The sequence below is a fragment of the Tenrec ecaudatus genome, chromosome 11, assembly GCF_050624435.1.
Source record: "Tenrec ecaudatus isolate mTenEca1 chromosome 11, mTenEca1.hap1, whole genome shotgun sequence".
NCBI lineage: Eukaryota > Metazoa > Chordata > Mammalia > Afrosoricida > Tenrecidae > Tenrec > Tenrec ecaudatus.
Window position 1 is genome coordinate 449,780 of NC_134540.1, and position 27,503 is coordinate 477,282.

General features: G+C 42.8%; 1 protein-coding gene and 1 pseudogene across 1 annotated transcript in view; both read left to right on the plus strand.

Moving 5' to 3' along the window:
• The window catches only part of LOC142461117 (uncharacterized), a 121,754-nt gene that overhangs the window by 36,925 nt on the left and 57,326 nt on the right, over positions 1–27,503 (plus strand). Inside the window, exon 6 of the mRNA XM_075562725.1 lies at positions 23,131–23,153. Within this exon, the coding sequence (XP_075418840.1) occupies positions 23,131–23,153 (23 nt within the window). The remainder of the gene's footprint in view (positions 1–23,130; positions 23,154–27,503) is intronic.
• On the plus strand, positions 4,279–4,711 carry LOC142461125 (dolichyl-diphosphooligosaccharide--protein glycosyltransferase subunit TMEM258 pseudogene; annotated as a pseudogene).

Consider the following 27,503-nt stretch of genomic DNA (forward strand, 5'->3'; position numbering starts at 1 on the left):
ATCTCTGAGCCCTTTGTTGCACCCACTGTGTCAATCCAGCATGGTGAGGGTCTTCCTGTCTTTTGCTGCCCCTCTACTTTATCAAGCAGATGTCCTCCTCTAGGAACTGGTCTCTCCTGGTTCAAAGTATGTAAGATAAAGTCTCACCATCCTTGCTTTAAAGAAACCTTCTGGCTATACTTTTAGGGCAGATTTTTTGACGATCTATGGGACTTTTCAAATTCTTCACCCATACCTTAATTCAAATACATCTATTGTTGGTTTTTTTTTGTCTTCTTTATTCCATTCCCAGCTTTCACATCCATATGAAGCAATCTAAAATACCATCTCTGAGTCAGGCACACCTTAGCCCTTAAAGTCACATCCTTGCTTTTCAACGCTTTAAAGAGGCCTCATGTAGCACATTTACCCAATGCAGTGCATTACTTGATCTCTTTATTGCTACTGTGTGAGCAGTGATTGTGGATCCAAGAGAGAGGAAGTGCTTGACAGCTTCAGTGTTTTCTTCACCTATCATGATGTCACCAGTTGGTCCAGTTGTTGGGATTTCTGTTTGTTTGTTTTAACTCTAGTTGTAGTTCATATTCAAAGCTTCTGCCCTTGATCACCAGTGAGTACTTTGTGTGAGTACTTTCAGCTAGCAAAGTTGTGTCATTTGCATATCAAAAGTTGTTAATAAAATGCTGTCCAATCCTGAGGCTGCATTCCTCTTCATGTAGCCCAACTTCTCTGATTATTTGCTCAGCAGACAGGCCGAATAAGTTTGGTATGTGTGTCAGATAGAATCCGACGCACACCTCTCCTGATTTTAAACCCCGCTGTAGCCCCCTGTTCTGGTCCCACAACTGCCTCTTGATCCATGTACAAATTCCACAGGGGTACAATGAAGTGTTCTTCTCAAGGCTGTCCATAGTTTGTTATGATCCACATGGTTGATTACCTTGGCATCGTCAATAAAACACAAGTAAACATCTGGTATTCTCTGCTTTCAGCCAAGGTCCGTCTCACACTAGCAGGGATATTCCTTGTTGCAGATCCTCTTCTGACCCCAGCCTGACTTTTTGGTAACTCCCTATCAATATATTGCTGAAGATGTTAATGATCTTCAGTAAAAATTTACTTGCATGGTATTGTTCTGTCATTTGCCATCCAAGGTGCGCTCTATGCACTAATGGATGACTACCAGGTGTATGCACACTACCTGCTGGCCACCTTCCTGCACAGTGCGCTGGTGCTGCCCACCTGCGGCTTCCATTGTATACCTTGCTGGCTTTAATGATGTGTTCTTGATGTCAACCCACAGCTTACTAGGACTGTTGTCCCTAATGCTTAATGTGTCAGATACTTTCTTGAGATGGTTTCAAAATTCTTTCTCAGAGGGACTCTATTTACAACAGACGACATGCTGCCCAGCCTGGGCCGGGTTTTCAGGTCTGTGTGCGCCTTTTGCAGCCACTGTGTCAGACCTCTCATGTGTGCCCTCTTGTGGTTGGCCATTCTCCTTTAGCACATTCATGTCATGAGGCGTCATTGTGTGACAGTGATGCATTCATCATATTCCATTTTGTGGATGTGCCAAATACACACCATGTTCATACCACCATTGTTCACAATCCCCCCCAAAGATGGAACCAACCTAAGTGCCCACCCCTGGAAGAATGTTTAACAGAGCTTCAGTTAGTGTGTTTTGAGGGACTTGCATCAGTTTCACATGAGGTTAGTGTGGCTATTTTGTGTCCGCTCCCGTCACTCATTACGCAGTGCCCTCCTGGTCTCTCATGGTGCATTGTATAGTCTTCTTGATCAGAGGTTAACATTGCCTCCTCTGCTCTTTCAGCTTGCCATTTGCTTGATGTATATGTCCATACATTTTATTTTTAGTCTATGTTTGTCTTGGTGTCTAAGGTGTGCTATTGTAAGCAGCATGTTGCTGGGTTTTGTCTTCTTATCCATTCTGCTACTCTGTGTCTTTTGTTTGTTTGAGAGTAGCCCAGATGCCACTGAAGCACTGACCATCCTCGCGGTGCTCCTGCGCTTCCTTTCCCAGCCACGAGGACCATTGCTTTATCTGCTTCTCGACAGTCAGCATCATTGATGTGGCAGAATTGATTGATTGGGACCCTTTGCTGTTATTTTGGTCATTTTGTGTTCTTCCTTCCTTATACATTTATGTGCTAAGTTCCTTTTTTGGATTTTCTTCCCAATTTTTAATTATTACTGTTCTATTGCTAGTAAGTTTTGTGAGTTACCTCTTTTTATCTTTATGAGTTTTAATTCTTTTTACCATATCATTAATTATTAATTCCTTCTCGTTTAAGACAGCTTGTTCTCTCTTGTGAATGATTTGACTGCTCCATTTGATTGTTATGCATGGATACTTTTTATGTATTTACTTTGTAATTGTTTTGTTGTGAAATGTCCTCTCTGGCTTCCTATTTTGAGTATTGTAGGTTTGTTATATTTTGCATCTGTCTAACTGGCTTGATTTCTCGTGGCAACATTTTGTATGTTGATTTTAGGTTGATACCTGCTGTTGTTGATTCTCTGTCCAAAGAAACCACTTTAGTATTTTTGTAAGCTGTGTGTTGCTTTCATAAATTCCTTTAATTTCTTCTGATCTGAAAATGCCCTTATTTCTTCTTCCACTTTGAGGGATAGTTTTGTTGGACACAAGAGTCTGGTTGGCAGTTCTCTTTCAGAGTATTGTGCACGTCATCCCATTGCACTCCTGCCTGTATGGTTTTTGCTGAAAAACCAGAGCTTATTTGTAGTCGTTCTCCTTTGTAGGTAGTGCTTGCCCGCCCCAGCTGCTTGCTGTCAGAAGCATTCCTTTTCTTTGATGTTAGGAAGCTTGATGATAGTATGTTGTGGTGATTGTGTGTGTGTGTGTGTGTGTGTGTGTGCGAGAGAGAGAGAGAGAGAGAGAGAGAGAGAGAGAGAGAGAGAGAGAGAGAGAGAGTGTTCAGGGCTCTTTCAGCTTCTTGAGCGGCTGTTTTCTTTACATTCATGAGGGTACAGAGTTTTTTCCTAGTAGTGTTTAGGCTATTTTCTTGTGGACATTTTTTTCTTCTTCCTTGTCTGGAACACCAGTGAAGCTGAATTGTTGCTTCTGATAGTATCCCTGTAGTTCTTACATTTTCTCAGACGGTTTTGCTCTTTATTGAGTGATATTCTCAAAGATTGGAACCCAGAGATTTGTGTTCACGTTCACCAATTTGGCCTTCCCATGCTTCAGTTGTACAGCTTGTTCTTTTATTTATTTTAATCATCTTATTGGGGGTGCGTACAACTCTTATCACAATTCACCCACCCATCCATCCATCCATCCATTATGTCAAGCACATTTGTACATTTGTTGCCCTCATCATTCTCAAAACATTTGCTTTGTACTTGAGCCCTGGGTATCAACTCCTCATTTTTAACCCTCCCTCTCTGCCCCTACCTCCCTCATGAACCCTTGCTAATTTATGGGTCACGACCCCTTTTGGGGTCAAATGACCCTTTAATAGGGGTCACCCAATTCATAACAGTAGCAAAATTACAGTTATGAAGTAGCAACAAAAGTAATTTTGTGATTGGGAGGCTGGTCACCACAATATGAGGAACTGCATTAAAGGATTGTGGCATTAGGAAGGTTGGAAACCATGGTTTTAAAGTGTTGTATAATTCTATTATCTAATTAGTAGTTTTCTGTTTCTATTTGATTTTTTTATGGTATGGTTTCTAATTTTTCATTTATGTTTTCCATAGTGCTCTCCATATTTTTCCTGTATCTTCTGAAAGCACCTGAAAATCATTCTTCTGAATTCCTTTTCTGGTAGTTCTGATGTCTTTTCATCCTAAAGAAAGGCTATTAACCCTGTAAAACGGATGGGCACTTGAGTATGGCAGCTTCGCTTGCTTCTAAGGAGCCCTGGTAGTGTAGTGGTTTTGTGTTGGGCTGTCCACCATAAGGTTGCGCACTGGAGGACATTTTGCTGAATGAGAGTGGTCAATCAGAAGAGGACAAACACATGTGATCGCTCTTCTAAGAGTTACATCCTCAGAACCCCAGAGGGGCAGTTCTCTCCACTCTTAGGAGGTCGCTGTGAGTTGGCATTGACTTGGTGACAGTGAGTTTGGTTTTGAGTCGCCTGTTTCTTGTGACTGGAAATTGCTGTCTGAGAGATGTGGTGAAGTTTGAGAGGACAGCTGACTCTGTCAGATGGTATGAAAGCAAATGATAGCAACAATCACACACACTGAAGGTTGTAAAAAAAACCAAATTTATCGGTGTTCTTCCGGTGGCGAAGCGGCGGCGGATCCAGTGCCTGGCAAAATGGAGCTCGAGGCCATGAGCAGGTATACCAACCCGGTGAACCCGGCTGTCTTCCCCCATCTGACTGTGGTGCTCCTGGCCATTGGCATGTTCTTCACCGCCTGGTTCTTCGTTTACGAGGTGACCTCCACCAAGTACACTCGGGACATCTACAAAGAGCTCCTCATCTCTCTGGTGGCCTCGCTCTTTATGGGCTTTGGGGTCCTCTTCCTGCTGCTCTGGGTCGGCATCTACGTTTGACAACCCCCAGCCCCTCGGGGCACCAACCAGCAGCTTCACTGGATCCCTCCTTTTGTAAATTACACTTTGGGTCTTTTTTTACCCTTTCTGAAAGAGTTGTCCCTATGCTCACAATAAAGGCAGAGGTGTGAAAAAAAAAACAAAAAAAACAAATTTATCTTTGCAACCAACCACACGAACAAGAAGCCCCTGCACACTTATAACCAACAACTACCTTCACTTTCTCACTCAATAGTGTGTGCTAATCAAAGTATTCCTAAGAATGTACAGTTAGCTTGTGTTCATCTGCATGAGGGTAGGACTTGGCATCTTTACTGTCCTGCTGTGTTTTGTGTGACGTTATTCCCCTTCCCTTCTGTGCCCTGTGTGTCTCACTGGCGGTTTCTCAAAACATCAGAAGAGAACCACAGGAAACAAAAACTGGCTGCAATTTCTCCCAGATAGATGAACCAGTCTGTTTAAGTTATTATAGCTCTATAGTATGTTTCCTCATAAGGATGCTTGAGTCATTGTCAATATGATCCCGTATGTGATGTAGTCTAGTACTGGACTCTATGCCTGTGGCTGAAATCCCATTTGGAGAGAGTTCTCTGTTATATTAATGTACTGGATTAGAGTGGGATTAATACCTGAATACAATAGAGCATGTGAACCAAATCATGTCTTTGATTCTTCAGGGGACGTATTTAGTCTCTACTACAGGGTGTGACTTCAGACACTATCCTTTGTTTTCTAAGGGGCATGGTCTTTTAAAGACCAAAAAAAAAAAAATACCTCCATCAAAGCCATTCCTCTGTTTTCTAATGACTGAGCTTTGGTAGAAGCAAGAAGACCTGCTTTGACTTTTGGACATTTTTGGCTTCTGGTTTGCCCTCTCCCTGACCTTCAGATTTGGGGTTTACCAGCACCTACAGCATGTATTCTTAAAGTTCCATGAGTTTTTGTGGTACATTGCATTGAATCACAGAATCCAGGCACATGAGACAATGTACTCAAGGGAAGAGGGTGGGTGGATGGAATGGAATAGCATCTCGGAAGAGCTGGACATTTGGGACATCTTTAATTTCCAACTCCTTGGGACTAGTCTGGCATTAATTCTTCTAAAACAAGTTATTACCACAGCATTGTCCTACTTTGTTCCTTCTTTTCATATTGCTTTGGTTTTATTTGTTTATTCTTGCAGTCACATAAATTTCAGGATTTACTTTTCTGTTTCTTCAAAAATAGCTGCTAGAGTTTTATTAGGGATGTCAGTTGGGCTATTGACACTCATGTTCAGTGTTCTAATCTATGAACCCAGAATGTATTCCAGTTTAGATTAAAAACAAAACAGAAAACAGTTGGCGTTGAGTTGATTCTGACCCATGAGAACGTTTTAGTCAATCTCTCCGGGCCATGGGGTCAGTTCTGACTCTGGACAGAGTAGAAGTGTTCCTTTGGGTTTCTGGAGCTGAAATTCTTTTCTGGAGCAGAAAGCTTCCTGTTTCTTTTACAAAGTGGCTGGTGACTTTGGACTGCTGATCTTTGGGTTAGTGTAACCCACTGTGTCCCCAGGCTGCCTTTCAATAGCAGGTATCTTTTGGAAGGAATCTCCAGGCCTTTCTTCGGAGATGACATCCATCCAGTCTATTGTCTAAATTTCTCTGCATAATGAATTTCTTATAGTTCTTCAAGTACAAAACTTCACCTCCCTGGTTAAATTTATTCCCTGGTGTTTTTCCTTTTTAGATACTGTTGTCAGTGGAAAGCTTTCTTTAAGCTCTCTGTAAAGTTCACTGTTGGTTTGTGGAACTGCAGTTGATTTTTGAGTGTTGCACTGTTTGGAGACCTTTTCTTCCCTCCTTACTCACCAAGCTCTCCTTCCGTTTCTGCTCCCAGGTGTGGTGAACAAAGAGCTAGTCTAGTCTGGGTCAGGAGACCAAGGACAACCAGCTTGCACATCCCTGACATCACTGGTAAGAGTTTAAACTGCTCTGCCTGGCTGTGGACCACACACATCATTCACCTGCCTGCAAACTGCTCAGTGGCTCTGCCTCCTCTCCCAGCTCTACTCCTGAAGTGCTTCTTCGGCTTAGAGAGCACATTTTCTTAGACTTCCAGAAGCCGGAGCCAGGAAATGGTGAGTACTCCAGAGACCCAGGCATTGTAACTGGCTGTGGGGAGGCTGATGGCATTGTTGGGGGCTGTGTACTCTGGGCCCTCAGAGGAAAGAAGCGCGCTCTCAGTGGATCATGAGGCCCGGTCCCATTGTCACTGACCCTTCCTGTACACATCTGAAATTTCAAGCCCTTCCTGTACACATCTGTGAGTTTTCAAGGTCTTCCTGTCCACATCTGTGAGTTTTCAAGCCCTTCCGGTACACATCTGAGTTTTCAAACCTTGGATGCCGGTGATCACCTTCCTTAGATGACTCCCAGGGCTGGCATCATGAGGTGTTCACGTTCCCATCGGGGTCTTGGTTCTCTGTGTTGACTGGCAGCACCTGTGTCCAGAGACTGCTTATGAGATGGCTCTCATAGAGGAGGCCGAGACCAGGTCCTCCAGAGTCATACTCATCCCACTTCTGCAAGTAGTTCACAGGGCTCTTCTAAAGCTGGGGTTCCACCTCTCCCACTGTGCCAGGGGGCAGAAAAGAGGAGAGAGAGTTAATACCTGAAAATGTTAATTGTTTATCGGCATCTACTTGGAACTTGGTTCTCTCATGAATTCTCCAATGAAGTGAGTTTCCAGGGACAGTGAGTCCAGGTGGATCATGCGAAAGGTCTCCAGATCTGTTTTACAGGATACTTTTGCTTTGAGGATTTCAAATGTGTGAGAAACTTGCTTTTCCAGTGTGGTTGTTATACCTCCCACCCATCTCTACTTATAACTGATATTAAGGCACTATATTTTTCAACTCTGCACATTCTGGAGTGGGAATGTGTAATAAAGTCATCTTTTCTGTGAGGTCGGCTCAACATTTGAGATGGAGTATTTAACTTTTTGGGTTTATAGTTTTTGTTGGAAGAAATCTTCTAGATCAGCTTGTGTTTCTATTTAGAAGCTTTCAGTGTAATGGATATTGTATTAGTCTGGGTTGACTAGACAAGTAAATCTAGGGAGATACTCATGTGTGTCAGAGAGAACTTTATATCAAAGAGCAATTGTACATTAAGAAAACATCCCAGCCCAGTCCAGATCAAGCCCATTAGTGTGATATTAGCCCGTATGTCCAATGCCAACCTATAAGTTCCTCTTCAGACTCATGCAAAACATGCAATGACGCAGAATACAGGAAGATCACAGGCCAGTGGGTGGAAAGTCTTGTGGATCCAGGGTGGTGGAAGTATTTTAGTGCTCCATATGGCTCCTCCAGCTCCAAGGGTCTGACTGCATCAGTGTTGCCATCAGGCTCGTCATCAGTAGCAATGTGTCGCAGGGAGTGATCCTGTGTCTGCCTCCGGTGAGCTATTTTTCTCCTTAGTGCCTCCAAATGTGAGGTCATCAAGCTGCGACCCGATTGACAGGCTAAACTGCCCTTCACTCTTTTTTTTTGTTTTTGTTTTAAATGTTTTATTAGGGGCTCATACAACTCTTTTCACAGTCCATACACATACATACATCAATTGTATAAAGCACATCTGTACATTCTTTGCCCTAATCATTTTCTTTTCTTTCTTTCTTTTTTTTTCCTTTTCTTTTTTACATTTTATTAGGGACTCGTACAACTCTTATCACAATCCATACATATACATACATCAATTATATAAAGCATATCCATACATTCCCTGCCCCAATCATTCTCAAAGAATTTGCTCTCCACTTAAGCCCTTTGCATTAGGTCCTTTTTTTTCCCCCTCCCTCCCCGCTCCCCCCTCCCTCATGTGCCCTTGGTAATTTATACATTGTTATTTTGTCATATCTTGCTCTATCCGGAGTCCCCCTTCCCCCCCTTCTCTGCTGTCCCTCTCCCAGGGAGGAGGTCACATGTAGATCCCTGTAATCAGTTCCCCCTTTCCAACCCACTCACCCTACACTCTCCCAGCATCGCCCCTCACACCCTTGGTCCTGAAGGTATCATCCATTCTGGATTCCCTGTGCCTCCAGCCCTCATATGTACCAGTGTACAGCCTCTGCCCTATCCAGCCCTGCAAGGTAGAATTCGAATCATGGTAGTTGGGGGGAGGAAGCATCCAGGATCTGGGGGAAAGCTGTGTTCTTCATCGGTACTACCTCGCACCCTGACTGACCCATCTCCTCTCCTAAACCCCTCTATGAGGGGCTCTCCAGTGGCTGACACTTGGGCCTTGGGTCTCCACTCTGCACTTCCCCCTTCATTCAATATGATATATATTCTTTTTTTTTTTTTGCATGATGCCTTATACCTGGTCCCTTGGACACCTCGTGATCGCACTGGCTGGTGTGCTTCTTCCATGTGGGCTTTTTTGCTTCTGAGCTAGATGGCCGCTTGTTTATCTTCAAGCCTTTAAGACCCCAGACACTATCTCTTTTGATAGCCGGGCACCATCAGCTTTCTTCACCACATTTGCTTATGCACCCATTTGTCTTCAGCAGTTGTGTCGGGAGAGTGAGCATCATAGAGTACCAATTTAATAAACGAAAGTATTCATGCATTGAGGGAGTGCTTGAGTAGAGGCCCAAGGTCCTTCCGCCACCTTAATATTAAACCTATAAATGTAGACAATTAGATCTATTTCCCCATCCTCCTATATATATTTGCATGTACATGTCTTTGTCTAGACCTCCATAAATGTCCCTTGACTCCCAGCTCCTTCCTCCATCTCCCTTGACTTTCCTCCTGCCCCACCACCATGCTCCGTCCCCACCTGGGCTACAGCTATACCTCTTCTCTAAGCAACCTTACCCTTGATCGTTCCCCATCAGGCCTGTCACTCCCCCCTCACTACCATTTTGGGTCCCATGTTGTTCCCTTGTCCCTGTGTTTATTAACACCACTTCCTTACCCTCCTCCCCCTCCCCCACCCGGAACTGTCTGTCCCCCCAGAACTGTCTGTCCTATTGTTTTTCCTCCAGATAGTTCATCCAGCCTGTCCTAGTCAGACAGATCTGTGGAGACACTAACATGCACGAAAACAAGACAGAGGAAAACAAAGCAACAGTATACAACCAGACAATAAAACAAAAACAAACCACTGACAAAGAACAAAACAAAACACTTCACAAAAGAAAGGCTTATAGTTCGTTCAAGGATCGTTTGCTGGCCCTTAGGAGCGTTTTCCAGTCCAGTCTGTTGGGGCACCACGCCCTGGCCCCAAAGTCCACTTTCAGCATTCCCTGGGGACCTTGCCACTCCATTCCCTTGCTGTTCCGCTGCACTCCCCCAGTGCTTTGCCTCGGTGTGGTGGGATCAGGTCAGGTGCAATTCCCACACTGTGTCTCCTGTGCAGTCCCCTGTATCGCCCTTAGTCACTGATTGGCATCATTTCTCATAGTGGGGCCAGCCATGTTGTTCTCTCTGTGGACTGGCTGCTCTACTCAGGAACATCATCCTCACGGCCTCGTGGGCCAGGCTGTGTTCCACTGTCTCCTGCCCCTTCATCTGCTCCCGTGTGCTCTGATCAGATATTTCCATCACCCGGAGCTGCAGAATCAATGTCATCCTTTGAAACAAATTCTTTTCAGGGGAGGGGCAGGAATCCACTTAAATTTTGGTGCTGGGGCCAGCCTCCCAGACCTCTGCACTGGTTCCCTACTCCACGCAGGGATATTGCATTCACACCTTGCGGCACTGGGTTGAAGTCTGGTCCCACTTTCCCTGTGGAGATATAAACAATACCCTCCCCTTGGGTGGATTAGTGCTCCATGCCCCCACTTCCCTTTTCTTCCTTATATTCATCCTTTTATTTTCCTTTCCCCACCTCCTCCACCATTGTCTACCATGTGCATTCTTGGTTTTGATCTGGTCTCTGCCATACTACACAGTCTTCACCCCAGACATGTTTGTATACAGTAGCTTTTTCCCCTATGCCACTTTTGCCTTAAAAAAATTTTTTTTTTAAATACTTACCTCAGCGGGTTCATGTTGTACTTGTCCTTTTGTGCCTGACTTACTTTGCTTAGCATGATTTCCTCCAGTTCTTGCCATGCCGCTATGTGCCTCATACGTTCATCACTGCTTTTTAGTGATGCGTAGTACTCCATTGTATGCATATACCACAGTTTTTTAATCCAGTCGTCAGTTGATGGAAATTTGGGTTGCTTCCAACTCCTTGCAATGTGCTGCAGTGAACATTGGAGCACAGATGTCTGGTCTTGGTTTGTTCCTTGCCTCTTCTGGGTATATGCCCAATAGGGGGAATGCTGGGTCATATGGTAACTCTATTTCCATCTGTTTTAGGTATCGCCAAATTGATTTCCATAGTGGCTGTACATACTTACAGGCCCACCAGCAGTGGATGAGAGTTCCTGTCTCCCCACAGCCCCTCCAACACTTGTTGCTTTCTGATTTTTTGAATTGGGCTACCTTTGAGGGTGTCAGGTGGTACCTCATTGTTGTTTTAATTTGCATTTCTCTTATGGCTAAAGATCGGTAACATTTTCTCATATGTTTGTTGGCCATTCAGATTTCTGTCCCTGTAAAATTTCTGTTCAAGTCCTTTGCCCACCTTTCAAGTGGGCTATTGGTTTTTTTCTTTTTGGAAGCTATCAGAGTATTGTAGATTTTAGTAATAAGACCTTTGTCTGATGTGTCATTGCTAAAGATGTTTTCCCAGTATGTGGACTCTCTTATTACTCTCTTGGTGAATTCTTTAGATGTACACAAGTGTTTTATCTTCAGTATCTCCCATTTGTCAATTTGTGCCTCCTCTGTGTTTGTGTCCTTCCCTATTTCTGATAGCCTGTGTATTCCCTGCGCCAAAGTTCTCAAGTTGGTCCCAATTCCCTCATTGATGGCCCTAATAGTTTGGGGTTTAACTTCAAGGTCTGTGATCCACCTTGAGTTTATTCTTGTGCATGGAGTGAGATAAGGGTCTTGCTTCATTTTTCTGCATGTGGATATCCATTTTTTCCAGCACCACTTGTTAAAGAGGGCATCTGCTTCCCATTTGATATATTTGGGGCCCTTATCAAAGATCAGCTGTGTGCATGCTGATGCTTTTATTTCTGGGTTTTCAGTTCTTTTCCATTGGTCTGAGTATCTGTCATTGTACCAATACCATGCAGTTTTGAGAACTGTGGCTGCATAGTATGTGCCAAAGTCAGGTAAAGCAAGCCCTCCCACGGTGTCCTTCTTGTGGAGTTCTCTGCTAATTCTGGGTTTCTTCCCCCTCCATATGAAGTTGGTAATCAGTTTTTCCATTTCTTTGAAGAAAGATGATGGTAATTGTATCAGAATGGCATTAAACTTATATAGTGCTTTTGGCAGAACTGACATCTTAACTATATTAAGTCTCCCAATCCAAGAGCATGGAATATTCTTCCATTTGTTGAGGTCGCTCTTGGTTTCTTGTAATAGTGTTCTATAGTTTTCCCTATAGATCTTTTGTTTTTTCAGTCAGGTGTATCCCTAGATATTTCAATTTGTGTTTGGCTATTGTGAAGGGTACCACCTTTTTGATCTCTTCTTCTGTGGTCTTATCTGATGTGTATAACAGTCCGATGGACTTGTTTGTTGATCTTGTATCCTGCCACTCTGCCAAACTCCTCTATTGCTTCCAGTACTCCCCTTGTGGAACTTTTGGGATTTTCCATATATAGAATCATATCATCTGCAAATAACGATAGTTTCACCTCTTCCTTCCCCAGACGAATACTTTTGATGTCACTTCTTTGCCTTATGCTGTTAGCTAAAACCTCCAGCACGATATTAAATAGGAGTGGGGACAAGGGGCATCCTTGTCTGGTCCCCTTTTTCAGTGGGATTGTGTTAGTCTTTTCTCCATTGACTATGACTTTGGCTGTTGGTTTTTCATATATAGCTTGTATTGTCTTGAGGAACTTTCCTTCCATTCCTATCTTCGCTAGTGTCTTAAACAGGAATTGGTGATGGATGTTGTCGAATGCTATTTCTGCGTCTATTGATATAATCATGTGATTCTTAAACTTTTTCATGTCAATGTGACGAATAATACTAATGGTATTTCGTATGTTGAACCATCCCTGCATCCCTGGTATGAATCCCACTTGGTCATGGTGAATTATTTGTTTTATATACTTTTGTATTCTGTTGGCTAGTATTTTGTTAAGGATTTTTGCATCAATGTTCATTAGGGATATTGGTCTGTAGTTCTCGATTCTTGTGGGATCCTTGCCCGGTTTGGGTATCAGAGTTATACTAGCTTCATAGAAGCAGTTTGGGAGTTTGCCATCTTTTTCTATGTTCTGGAAAAGTTTGTGTAGGATTGGTATTAGTTCTTCCCTGAATGCTTGGTAGAATTCTCCAGTGTAGCCATCTGGTCCAGGGGATTTTTTTGTTGGTAATCCCTTGATAACCTTTTCTATTTCTTCTATTGCTATGGGTCTGTTGAGATTCTTGATGTCCGCCGAGGATAGTCTAGGGAGGGATTGTTTTTCCAGGAATTTGTCCATGTCTTCCAAATTGTTGAATTCATTGGAGTACAATCCTTCATAGTACTGTGTAACTATCCTTTTGATTTCATTAGGGTCTGTTGTAATGACCCCTCTTTCATCCCTTATTCTTGCTATTGAGATTTGTTCCCTCCTTTCTTTGGTTAGGTTTGCCAATGGTCTATCGATCTTGTTTATCCTTTCAAAGAACCAACTTTTAGCGATATTAATTTTTCCATAGTTTTTTTTATTTTCCCTCTCCTGAATCTCAGCCCTGATTTTTATAATTTCTTTTCTTTTGCTATTAGTAGGGTTGTCCTGCTGACTCTGCTCTAGTTTTTGTAAATTTTGTGTCAGCGTATCCTTCATGAGTCTCTCTTCCTTTCTTAGGTGTGCTTGTATTACTATGAACCTTCCTCTGATGACTGCCTTTGCTGTGTCCCATAAGTTTTGGTACGTCGTGTGCTCATTTTCGTTGGTTTCTAGAAATTTCCTGATTTTGTCTCTGATCTGCACCAGTATGCACTCCTTTTGCAGTAGAGAGTTATTCATCCTCCAATTATTTGCTCTTATTTTCTTTGTCTTCTTTTTGTTGATTTCCAGTCTTATGGCACAGTGGTCAGAGAGAGGTCTGTATTATTTCAATGTGCTTAAATTTATGTAGATTTGCCTTATGCCCCAGCATGTGGTCTATCTTCGAATATGTGCCATGGGGACTTGAAAAGAATGTGAAATTTTTTGTATTTGGATGAAAAGCTCTGTAAATATCTATTAGGTCAAATTGTCTAATTGTGGAGATTAGCTCCCTAGTCTCCTTGTTGAGTTTCTTTCCCTGTGATCTATCTTTCTCAGTGAGTGGTGTGTTGAAGTTGCCCACTATAATTGTCGAGTCTGTGATTTCTTTCTTAATCTTTTGGAGTGTTTGGTTGATGTATTGAGCTGGTCTCTCATTCGGGGAATATATGTTTACAATGCTTAGTGGTTCATTGTCTATGATTCCCTTGAGCATTATATAGTGTCCCTCCTTATCTCTTTTTATGGTTTGCACTTTGAGGTCAATTTTATCTGAGATAAGGATTGCAACCCCTGCTTTTTTTGTATTGCTGTTTGCTTGGTAGGTCCTTCTCCAGCCTTTGATTCTCAGCCTATTTTTGTCTGTAGCCTTGAGATGTGTCTCCTGTAGGCAGCAAATTGATGGGTTGTGTTTTCTAAGCCATTCTGCTAGTCTCAGTCTTTTAATGCCTGAGTTCAGGCCATTGATATTCAGGGTTATTATCTCAATGTGCAGACTCTGATACCTTTTGTGTTGGGAGTTTTCCTACTTTCCTTTATCATTAGTATGTGTTTTGTGTGTGTTTCATTCTTGACTTCTTTCCATCCTTAAGCCGTTGCTATCTTGGGGCCTGTTTTCTCTTTGTTGTGCTCTGGGTGAAGTTGTTCTATGTGTTGGTCTCTTATTTGTGCTTGGTGAGTGTTGTTCTTCTGCCCATACTGAGTCGGCGAGGATCTTTTGTAAGGCTGGGTTTGTTGTAACGTATTTTTTGAGTTTTTCCTTGTCTGGGAAGACTTTTACTTCTCCATCGATCTTGATAGATAATTTGGCTGGGTAGAGTATTCTTGGATTTGCGTTATTTTCCTTCAACTTTTGGAATATGTTACTCCACTCTCTCCTTTTTTTCATAGTTTCTGCTGATAGGTCTGAACATATCCTTATGTGGTGACCTTTAGCTCTTCACTCTTAAGTGTCAAATTGACCACAGGTTATGTAACTACCACAGATATTCACTAATGTAAGAATAAAAATTCAAAAGTAAAACACAAAGTAGGTCAGAATTTACACTTGGTTTATAATTAATGTGTATTCTTGGAGTTTTTGTAACATTACATAGAAAGTTTAAATTCTTATAGTTCTGCCGATAATTAATTTTTGTAATTTTGACCATTTTGTCAAAAGTGGACACTTTTATTTCGTCCAGCTTTGCTCTTGCAAAGCTCACTCTGGTGGATACAAATGTGATACTAAGATTAACTGTCATCATTTTATATATATAAGCCTTCTGAAGTAAGACAAGTTAAACCAAAATGAAGGGGTTGTTTTATGACTTTCTAAATTTATTATTTGGAAATTGTACATTTCTTACGTTTTATGTCATTACTTAAAGCCATTACTGTCAACTATATCATAAACAAGTGCTCAAACTGTCCATGTGTGGTTTAAATAACAGGAATCTAAGTCTCTGATAATAGGTAGATAGCATTAGTTTTTATGACCTCCCAGTGTGTTCTACCCTGACCTCATCTCCTTTCTGCTTGGAGATTATTGACTGTGTGCGTCTGAGGAGTTTATTACTGTTGTAATTATTCTCGTTCTTAGTGTAGGTTGACCCCCAAGTTTTTTCTCATTTTTCCTGAATGTCTAAAGGCATCATAAGTGCCCCCTTGGCAGTTCTCCAGGTTGTTCTGTGGCACTGACCGTGCTCTTCATGATCATGGACTGCCCCAGTGTTTCCTTTCTACTTACTTCCTTTTCATTGGTCTAGCTTCCCTTCTCCATTACATCTTTACCTTCTGATTTAAAATTAATTAATGATTATTTGGGCTCGTACAGTTAATTTTTTAATGGAGCACAGTACTCAGAGGTGATCTTATTTATTTTGTGAACCACAGTGCTCTTTGGATAAAAGGTGCCATCATGGGCTAGTCTCTGTTAGTTCAGAGTATCTCAGAGAAGTTGTTGAGTGAACGCCTCAAGTCTCAAGTGATAGAGTACCTTTGATTTTTGTTTTTCTCATTTGTGTGTGTGTATTTCCGTTCCACATTTTCAACCATCCTGTCGAGGCCCATCTGCCGTGATCCTCCTCGGAATGGTCTGTTGCAGCCAGCACCATCTCCTCCTGCTCTCCTGGTCTCGGGGTCGATGGAGTCAGTATCCGGTAGACAGCTGGTCTCTGTGTGCTGTGCTCTGTGTACTCATCTCTGAGTCCTTGGTTCCCTTTTTTTATGTTTAGCTCCAGATGCGTAAAGACCAGTAGTTGTGTCATAAATGGCCACTGAGAGGTTTCTAAGAGCCCACCTACTCCTCATTAAATTGGGTATAGAACATAAAAAATTTTAAACTATATGATGACTGTTGATGAAGATGTTCCACAAAACTGTGGTCCTAGTTCTTCAAACTGAGAAAAGCAATCCCAAGAGGTATTAGTCGCAGCTTTAATGGAAAAACGCTGGCCATATTGAACTCAGAGTACTGAGGTCACATGGTAGAGTGTCCTCACAGAGGAGAACGACATGTCCATCTGCGGGGTCAGGAAGACTTCATCTGGGCGTGGTTTGTACAAGTTCAGGGTCCAGCACAGTCTTTTAAGTTTGAACTCCGTGAATCCTGCCTTGGTGGGAAGATCAGCAACACATTTCCATGGGCTGCCTGTAGTGGCCATGAGAAAAGCAGCTATGGAACAAAATCTTTTTGGGGGAGGGGCAGGAATCCACTTAATTTATGGTGCTGGGGCCAGCCTCCCAGACCTCTCCACTGGTTCCCTACTCCACGCCGGGATATTGCATTCACACCTTGCGACACTGGGTTGAAGTCTGGTCCCACTGACATTGACTCTGCAGCTCCGGGAGATGAACATATCTGATGAGAGCACACGGGAGCAGATGAAGGGGCAAGAGGAGAGAGTGGGGCACAGCCTGGCCCACCAGGCCATGATGATGATGTTCCTGAGTAGAGCAGCCAGTCCACAGAGAGAACAACATGGCTGGCCCCACTATGAGAAATGATGCCAATCAGTGACTAAGGGCGATACAGGGGACTGCACAGGAGACACTGTGGGAATTGCACCTGACCTGATCCCACCACATCGAGGCAAATCACTGGGGGAGTGCAGCGGAACAGCAAGGGAATGGAGTGGCAAGGTCCCCAGGGAATGCTGAAAGTGGACTTTGGGGCCAGGGCGTGGTGCCCCAATAGACTGGACTGGAAAACGCTCCTAAGGGCCAGCAAACGATCCCTGAACTAACTACAAGCTTTTCTCTTGTGAACTGTTTTGTTCTGTTCTTTGTCAGTGGTTTGTTTTTGTTGTTTTGTTGTCTGGTTGTATACTGTTGCTTTGTTTTCCTCTGTCTTGTTTTCGTGCATGTTAGTGTCTCCACAGGTCTGTCTGACTAGGACAGGCTGGATGAACTATCTGGAGGAAAAACAACGGGACCGACAGTTCCGGGGGGACTTGGGGTGGGGGGTAGGGGGGTAAGGAGGTGGTGTTAACAAACACAAGGACAAGGGAAAAACATGGGACCCCAAATGGTAGAGAGGGGGGAGTGGCAGGCCTGGTGGGAAATGATCAAGGGTAAGGTTGCTTAGAGAAGAGGTATACTCTAGCCCAGGTGGCGACGGAGCATGGTAGTAGGGCAGGAGGAAAGTCAAGGGAGATGGAGGAAAGAGCTAGGAGTCAAAGGGCATTTATGGAGGTCTAGACAAAGACATGTACATGCAAATATATATAGGAGGATAGGGAAATAGATCTATGTGTCTATATTTATAGGTTAAGTATTACAGTGGCGGAAGGACCTTGGGCCTCTACTCAAACACTCCCTCAATGCATGAATACCTTCTTTTATTAAATTGGAACTCTATGATGCTCACTCTCCCGCCACAACGGCTGGAGCCAAAGTGGGTGAACAAGTAAATGTGGTGAAGAAAGCTGATGGTGCCCGGCTATCAAAAGAGATAGTGACTGGGGTCTTAAAGGCTTGAAGATAGATAAACAAGTGGCCATCTAGCTCAGAAGCAACAAAGTCCACATGGAAGAACACAACAGCCTGTGTGATCGAGTGGTCCCGAAGGGATCAGTTACCAGGCATCAAAGAACAAAAAATCATATAATTGACTGCACACCTCCATGATAGGATCGCTGAAGACAAATGGGTGCATAAGCAAATGTGGTGAAGAAAGCTGATGGTGCCCGGCTATCAAAAGAGATAGTGTCTGTGGTCTTAAAGGCTTGAAGGTGAACAAGTGGCCATCTAGCTCAGAAGCAAAAAAGCCCACATGGATGAAGCACACCGGCCAGTGTGATCACGAGGTGCCAAGGGACCAGGTATAAGGCATCATGCAAAAAAAAAAAAGAAAAGATATAAGTGTGTGTATGTATGTGTATATGTGTGTATATGTATATATGTATATGTATATATATACCATATTAAATGAAGGGGGAAGTGCAGAGTGGAGACCCAAGGCCCAAGTGTCGGCCAATGGAGATCGCCTCATAGAGGGGTTTAGGAGATGAGATTGGTTAATTAGGGTGCGAGGTAGTACCGATGAAGAACACAGCTTTCCCCCAGATCCTGGATGCTTCCTCCCCCCAACTACCATGATTCGAATTCTACCTTGCAGGGCTAGATAGGGCAGAGGCTGTACACTGGTACATATGAGGGCTGGAGGTACAGGGAATCCAGGGTGGATGATACCTTCAGGACCAAGGGTGTGAGGGACGATGCTGGGAGAGTGGAGGGTGAGTGGGTTGGAAAGGGGGAACTGATTACAAGGATCCACATGTGACCTCTTCCCTGGGAGAGGGACAGCAGAGAAGCGGGGGAAGGGAGACTCCGGATAGGGCAAGATATGACAAAATAACGATGTATAAATTACCAAGGGCACATGAGGGAGGGGGGAGTGGGGAGGGAGGGGAAAAAAAAAAGGACCTAATGCAAAGGGCTTAAGTGGAGAGCAAATGCTTTGAGAATGATTGGGGCAGGGAATGTATGGATGTGCTTTCTACAATTGATGTATGTATATGTATGGATTGTGAGCAGAGTTGTATGAGTCCCTAATAAAATGTGAAAAAAGAAAAAAAATAGTTCTTTAATATATTGAAAAAGATAAAACATAACTCTAAACATGTTAATGAATAGGCTGCTTTGGTAACTTACATGACAACGAACATCGATTTTCAGTTAACCTAAATAAGCATGGAAAATAAAATGTATCAGTGCTCTAAAAAATAAAAATAAATAAAAAGCAAAGCTGAATGGAAAACAACAACAAAAAAGAGAAAAGCAGCTATTTTGAAACTCAAGAGAATTATATTCTCCTTTACAAAGCTTTCTTCAAAAGAAACTTTCACCCAAATCTTATCAGACCTGGATTAGTGACATGTACAATCCAACTCCATCCAGATTTTAGGGGATTATCTCAGGGGAAAGGTTGGGGATTAGAGAGGCACTGGTGAAAGGCACTTCCAATGTACACTGGCTCATGGAAAGGGTGAGTCCTGACTGGGAATGCAGCATGCCACCAGTACTGACAATCCAAGTAGCAGTATTTATGGGAATATTCAGAGGTTTATATATATATATATATATATATATATATATATATATATATATATATATATATATAATTTTATTAGGACCTCATACAATTCTTATCACAATCCATACTTAACATTAATTGTGTTAAAGGACACTTGTGCATTCATTGCCCTCTTCATTCTCTAAACATCCACTCTCCACTTAAGCCCCTGGCATCAGCTCCTCATTTTCCCCCTCCCTCCCTGCTCCCCTCTCCCTCATGAACCCTTGATAATTTATAAATCATTATTTTGTCACATTACCACACTGACCGACGTCTCCCCTCATCCACTCCTCTGCTGTCTGTCCCCCAGAGAGGAGGTTAGATGTAGATCCTTGCATTTGGTTCCCCCTTTCCACCCCACCCTCCCTCCACCCTCTCAGTATCGCCACTCTCACCACTGGTTCTGACGGGATCATCTGCCGTGGATTCCCTGTATTTCCAGTTCCTCTCTGTACCAGTGTACATCCTCTGACCTAGCCAGACCCGCAAGGTAGAATTGGGATCATGATAGTGTGGGGGGAAGGAAGCATTTAGGAGCTAGAGGAAAGTTGTATGTTTCATCGTTGCTACCCTGCACCCTGACTGGCTCGTCTCTTTGCGGCCCTTCTGTAAGGGCTGCACTCGTCTCCGCACTCCCTCTCGCTCACAATGATAAGATTTTTTGTTCTTTGATGCCAGATAATTGATCCCTTTGGCACCTCGTGAGCACGCAGGTTGGTGTGCTTCTTCCATGTGGGATTTGTTGCTTCTGAGCTAGATAGCTGCTTGTTAACCTTCAAACCTTTAAGACCCCAGATGCTGTATCTTTTGATAGCCGGGCACCATCAGCTTTCTTCGCCCCATTTGCTTATGCACCTGCTTTGTCTTCAGCAATTATGTTGGGAAGGTGAGCATCATGGAATGCCAATTTAATAGAACAGAGTATTCTTACATTGAGGGAGTATTTGATTGGAGGCCCAATGTCCATCTGCTACCTTAATACTAAATCTATACATATATGCACATAGATCTATTTCCCCATCCTCATATATAAACATATTTACATATGTACATGCCTTTCTTTAGACCTCTATAAATGCCCTTTGACTCCTAGCTCTTTCCTCTATTTCCTTTGACTTTCCTCTTGTCCCACTGTCATGTATAGCCTTCATTAGGGTTTCAGTAATTCCTCTTGGTTACATTACCCTTGGTCACGCCCTACCAGAGCCTCCTTACACCGTCCTCACTACCGATTTGGGTCACTTCTTCCCTTGGCCCTGGGTTTGTTAACACCACTTCCTTTCCCCCCGCCTCCCGTTCTCCCATGTCCTCCGGAACTGTGGGTCCTGTTGTTTTCCCCTCCAGATTGTTCATCCAGTCTATCTTATTTAGACAGACCTGCGGAGATAATAACATGCACAATAACAAGACAGAGCAAAACCAAGCAACAAAATAATACAAAACACCACCAACAACACCAACAAGCCACTGACAAAAAACAAAACAACACCAAACAAGAAAAACTTGTAGTTCAAGGACTGTTTGTTGGCCTTTAGGAGTCTGTTGTGGTGCCAAGCCCTGGTCCCAAAGTTTATTTTTGGTATTCCTTGGGGACTTCGTTGCTCTGTTCTCCTTGCTGTTCTGTTCCACACCCTTAGTGTTTTGCCTCTGTGTGGTGGGATCAGATTGGGTGGATTTCCCACACTGTGTCTCCAGTGTTGTACCCTCTAGGGTATGGGTCGGTCAGTGAGGTATGTCGTGTATCATAGTGGGACTGGCCATGTGATCTCTGTGGATTGGCTGCTCTGAGAGGGAATATTGTCCTCAACGCTTAGTGGGCCAGGATGTGCTCCACTCTCTCTTCTTCCCTCTTCATTTGCTCCCATGTGCTCTGATCATACATATCCCTCTCCCAGAGCTGCAGATTCAATGCTGTCCTCTGAAATTCTTCTTGAAGGAGGGGCAGGTGTTCATGTAGATTGGGATTGGGGCCGGCCTCTCATGTTGTATTCACATCTTGGAGCACTGGGTTGAAGTCTGGTCCCTCTTTCCCTTTGGAGATGTAAACAATATGGTCCCCTTGTGTGGGTTAGTGCCCTGTTCCCCCACTACTCGTTTCTTTTTTATTTTATTTTTCCTTTTCCCCCCACTCCTTTTTAGTTGGCTAGCAGATATATCCCTGGATTTGGTCTGGCCCCTGCCATACTACCTGTTCCTCACCCCAGGAATTTTGGATACATTTTTTTTCCCTATGCCCCTTTTGCATTTATTTTTTTTTTAAGCTTACCTCAGCGGACTCATGTTGTACTTGTCCTTTTGTGCTTGGCTTACTTCGCATAGCATAATTTCCTCCAGTTCTTCCCATGCAGCAATGTGCTTCATACTTTCATCACTGCTTTTTAGTGATGTGTAGTGCTCCATTGTATGTATGTACCACAGTTTTTAATCCAATCGTCAGTGAATGGAAATTTGGGTTGTTTCCAACTCCTTGCAATTGTGAACTGTACTGCTATGAACATTGGAGCACAAATGTCTGGTCTTGGTTTGTTTCTTGCCTCTTCTGGGTATATGCCCAGTAGGGAGATTGCTGGGTCATATGGTAGCTCAAATCCATCTGTTTTAGATTTCATCAGATTGATTTCCATAGTGGCTGTACATACTTACACGCCCACCAGCAGTGGATGACAGTTCCTGTCTCCCCACAGCCCCTTCAACACTTGTTGCTTTCTGATTTTTTGAATAGGGCTATATTTGAGGATGTTAGGTAGTACCTTGTTTTAATTTGCATTTCTCTTATGGCTAAAGATCAGGAACATTTCCTCATATGTATATTGGCCATTCAGATTTCTGCCCCTGTGAAACTTCTGTTCAGGTCCTTTGCCCGCCTCCTCAGTGGGCAATTAGGTTTTTTCTTTTTGGAAGTGAGCAGAGTATTGTAGATTTTAGTAATCAGGCCTTTGTCTGATGTGTCATTGCTAAAGATGTTTTCCCAGTCCGTGGACTCTCTTATTACTCTCTTGCTCAATTCTTTCCATGTACACAAGTGTTTTATCTTCAGTATATCCCATTTGTCACTTTGTGCCTCCTCTATGTTTATGTCCTTTCCTATTTCTGATAGTCTCTATATTTGTTGTGCCAAAGTTCTCAAGTTGGTCCCAATTCCCTCATTGATGGCCCTAATAGTTTGGGGTTTAACTTCAAGGTCTGTGATCCACCTTGAGTTAATTTTTGTGCATGGAGTGAGATAAGGGTCTTGCTTCATTTTTCTGCAGGTAGTTATCCATTTTTTCCAGCACCACTTGTTAAAGAGGAAATCTGTTTCCCATTGGACCTTTTTTGGGCCCTTATTAAAGATCATTTGTCTGTGTGCTAATGATTTTATTTCTGTGTTTTCAGTTCTTTTCCTTTGGTCTGAGTATCTGTCCTTGTACCCATACCATACAGTTTTGACAACTGTGTCTGTATAGTATGTGTTAAAGTCAGGTAAGGCAAGCCCTCCACTCTGTCCTTCTTCTTGAGGAGTTCTCTGCTAATTTTGGGCTTCTTCCCTCCATATGAAGTTGGTAATCAGTTTTTCCAGTTATTTGAAGAAAGAAAGGGGTAATTGTATTGGGATTACATTAAATTTATATAGTGCCTTAGGCAGAACTGACATCTTTACTACATTGACTCTTCCAATTTACAAGCATGGGATAGTCTTCCATTTGTTGAGGTCACTCTTGTTTTCTTGTAATAGTGTTCTGGAGTCTTCCTCACATAGAACTTCTTGTGGGATCCTTGTCCGGTTTTGGTATCAGAGTTATACTAGCTTCATAGAAGGAGTTCAGGAGTTTTCCATCTTTTTCGATGTTCTGGAAGAGTTTGTGTAGGATTGGTGTTAGTTCTTCCCTAAATGCTTGGTAGAATTCTCCAGTGAAGCCATCTGGTCCAGGGGATTTTTTGTTGGCAATCCCTTGATAACCTTGTCTGTTTCTTCTATTGCTATGGGTCTGTTGAGATTCTTGACGTCTTTTGGGGATAGTCTAGGGAGAGATAGTTTTTCTAAGAATTTGTCCATTTTGTTGAATTTATTGGAATACAATCCTTCGTAGTACTGTGTGATTATCCTTTTGGTTTCATTAGGATCTGTTGTAATGTCCCCTCTTTCATCCCTCATTTTTGCTATTGAAATTTGTTTCCTCCTTTTTTTGGGTTATGTTTGCCAGTGGTCTATCAATTTTGTTTATCCTTTCAAAGAACCAACTATTAGCAGCTGTTTTTCCATAGTTTCTTATTTTCCCTCTCCTGAATCTCAGCTCTGATTTTTATTATTTCTTTTTTTTGCTTTTAGTGGGATTGTCCTGCTGACTCTGCTCTAGTTGTTGTAAATTTTGTGCTAGCATATCAATCACGAGCCTCTCTTCCTTTTTCATGTGTGCATGTATTTCTATTAAACTTCCTCTGATGACTGCCATTGCTGTGTCTCATAAGTTTTGGTATGTCGTGTTCTCATTCTCATTGGTTTCTAGAAATTTCCTAATATCATCTCTGGTCCGTGCCAGTACGCACTCCTTTTCCAATAGAGAGTTAATCATTCTTCAGTTGCTTGCTCTTGTTTTCTTCGTCTTCCTTTTGTTGATTTCCAGCCTTATGGCACAGTGGTCAGAGAGAGGGGTCTGTATGAGATCAATGTGCTTAAATTTATGTAGATTTGTCTTATGCCCCAGCATGTGGTTTATCTTCGAATATGTGCCATGAGGGCTTGCAAAGAATGTGAATTTTTTTGATGAAAAGTTCTGTAAATATCAGGTCAAATTGTCTAATTGTAATATTTAGATTTCTAGCCTCCTTGTTGAGTTTCTTTTCCTGTGATCTATTTTTCTTAGAGTGTGGTGTATTAAAGTCACCCACTATAATTGTTGAGGCTATGGTTTCTTTTTCATCTTTTGGAGTGTTTGGTTGACGTATTAAGTGGGTCTCTCATACATGGAATATATGTTTACAATGCTAAGTGGTACTTTGTCTACCTTGAGCATTATATAGTGTCCCTCTTTATCTCTTTTTATGGTTTGCACTTTGAGATCAATTTTATCCGAGATTAGGATAGCAACATCTGCATTTTTGAGTTGCTGTCTGCTTAGTATGCCTTTCTACAGTCTTTGATACTCAGCCTATTTTTGTCTGTAGCCTTGAGATGTCTCCTGTAGATAGCAGATTGATGGGTTGTGTTTCTAAGCCAGTCTGCTAGCCTCAGTCTTTCAATGCCTGAATTCAGGCCATTGATATTCAGGGTTATTATCTCCATCTGCAGACTCAGTGATGCCATCTTACACCTTTTGTGTTAGCTGTTTTCCTACCTTTCTTTCTTATTAGTTTGTTGTGCATGTGTGTGTGTGTATCATTCTTGACTTCTTTCCATCCTTAAGCCAATGCTATTTTGGGGTCTATTTTCTCTTTGTTGCCCTCTGTGGCGGTCTTTTATTTATGCTTGATGAGTGTTGTTCTTCTATCCATACTGGGTCAACAAGGATCTTTTGTAGGGCTGCGTTTCTTCTAGCATATTCTTTGAGTTTTTCCTTGTCTGGGAAGACTCTTCTCCATCTAATTTGATTGATAATTTGGCTAGATAGTGTATTCTTGGGTTTGCGTTGTTTTCCTTCAATTTTTGGAATATGTTACACCACTCTCTCCTCCTCTTCATAGTTTCTGCTGATAGAGCTGAGCATATTCTTATTTGGGAACCTTTATATGTGTTTGCTTGTTTTTCCCTAGCTGCTCTCATAATTTTCTCCTTTTCCTCAAAGTTGAATAGTTTAACTATTATGTGCCTTGGTGAATTCTTCTTAGCATTTAGTCTAGCTGGTGTTCTTTCAGCCTCCCGAATGGTTGCCTGGTTTTCATTCATTAAGATGGGGGAGTTTTCCTCTAAGAATTCTCTTATTATTGTTGTAGATGACTTCTTTGTTGTGTCTTCCTCTGGTAATCCAATAATTCTAATGTTGCTCCTCTTTATAGCAGCTGACATAGCTCTTAGGTTTTCTTCAGTTTCTCTGATGATCTTATTAGATTTTTGTTCATGTTTGTTAAAGTCTGCTTAGCTGTCCTCCAAGTCACTGGTGCGGTTCTCTGCCTCTTCCAGTTGATTCTCGAGGTCCGTGTGTCTGCTACCGGTTTTTGTTATCCTTTCCCTAAGTGCTTGTATTTCCCTTTGGTATATGGACTTTATCTTCTTTATCATTTCATCCTTTATCTGTATTGTTTCCCTCAGATCCTGTATGACTCCAAGTAGCGTTCTGAAAATTTCTTTTTGTGGCAGCTCAATGTCTGCTTCTTCTATGCATGACTTTATGTTCAGAAGATCTTCTGGCATTGCCTTTTGTTTCTTCTGTTTTTTTCATTGAGGTCATTGGGGCTGATGGCTGTTTGCGTTGCGTTGTTTTAGAGGAGCCGGTGCCATTTTCCAGGGAGTGGAAGAGCATTGGCTCTCTCTGGAAGACTTGTCGGAATGCTTCTTCGAACTGCCTACAGCTAATTTCACTATGATATTAGCCTACCACTTTATCCTCTTGTCGCTTCCCTCTCAGGGAAGTGCCCCAGAAGGCTGATGGGTTGCCTACTTTGGTGTAGAACACTGAATGGTGGGCAGAATTGCCTTGGCTTGGTAGATCACTGCTGAGGTTGGGCATCGGTTCCTGCAGCAGCGTGAAACGTTGGTGAGTGTTGGCCGAGCTGCCTTAGGCCATGTGAGGTACTAAGGTAGACGGGAGGAAGTTCCCTTAGTCACATGGGACAATAGAGATAAAATAGGAGCTCCTCCAGCCACACAGGCAGGAATTCCCCGGTAAGAAGCTGGGCAGGGTATTCCCTGGTGGAGGTTGGCCAGGATTTCCACAGCCTCGGGCTATGCTGCACAGGGTGGTGCTCACCTAACTGGGTATGGGGCAGGCATAAATACCCTAGACTAAGGGGAGTGATCTAGCAGTGGTGTGTGAGAGAATAGGGAAGAGACAAAGACAGGGAAAATTAATCCTGCTGAGGCTTTGGGGGGATAGAGAGAAGAGAAGGAAAGAAAAGTAACAACATAGCTGAGCCCCAATCCCTGCCCATTGGGGCTGCAAGGGTTTTAATCCCTGCCCTGAACTGGTGGCAAGCTGTGGCTGTGTCGAGATAAAGCCCCTGTGCTGGCTCTAAATACTCCTGGCTCCGGCTGAGACAGTGGCAGGGCTGAGGTAAAACCCTAGCTGAGGTAAGCCAAAAGCCCCAGCTCCTCAAAACCTTGCCAATCTGTGCCTACTTATAATTATGATGCTCCTCCTGCGATCCAGCAGTGTGGAATTTCCCTCTTAGTAACTCTCCTGGCTGATTTCTGTGGAGTCCTTCTGGTATGTGTTCTTCAGTAAGCATCTTCCCGGAAGTCAGTTGTAGGTTATATTTTTGAGCTACCACTAAAATCAAGATTATGGTATAGCTGACCCAAACCATGCTACTTTCAGTTGTCTTTCATATGCATGGGGAAACTGGACAATGAATAAGGAAGAACCTGAGAAGAATGGATACCTTTGGATTATGGTGTTGCTGCTAAGTATTGGATATATCATGTACTGCCAGAAGAACTAGTAAATCTGTGCTGGAAAAAGTATTATCAGGAAGTATTAATTCCCTGGAAGTGAGGATTGCAGGACTTTGTTTCATGTACTTTGAACATGTCATCAGAAAAGACCAGTTCATGCTGGGTTGGAAAAAGATGAAGGCTTTCAATGAGAAGGATTGGCACAGTGATGGCAGCATAATAATTGTGAGGATGAGGAGGGCCCAGTAGTGTTTTGTTCTGTTGTACATTGGGTTGATATATGTTAGTCACCTTCGTGGCCCTTCACAACAAAGCAGCAGAAGGAAATTTGTCAACGGTTTCACAGCAAGGTAGGACCTTGTCCTGAGTATACTATAGTATGTGAGCCTTGCTGGTTCTGACCATAAGCTTGGTGATACAAACATACCAGCCACTCCATGGGAGAAGAATTCAGAGACTGACTACTGCAGCTTAGAATAGACCATAGGAGAACACAGAACCCTGTGTGAAATGAATATTTTCCAAGCTGTCAGCCT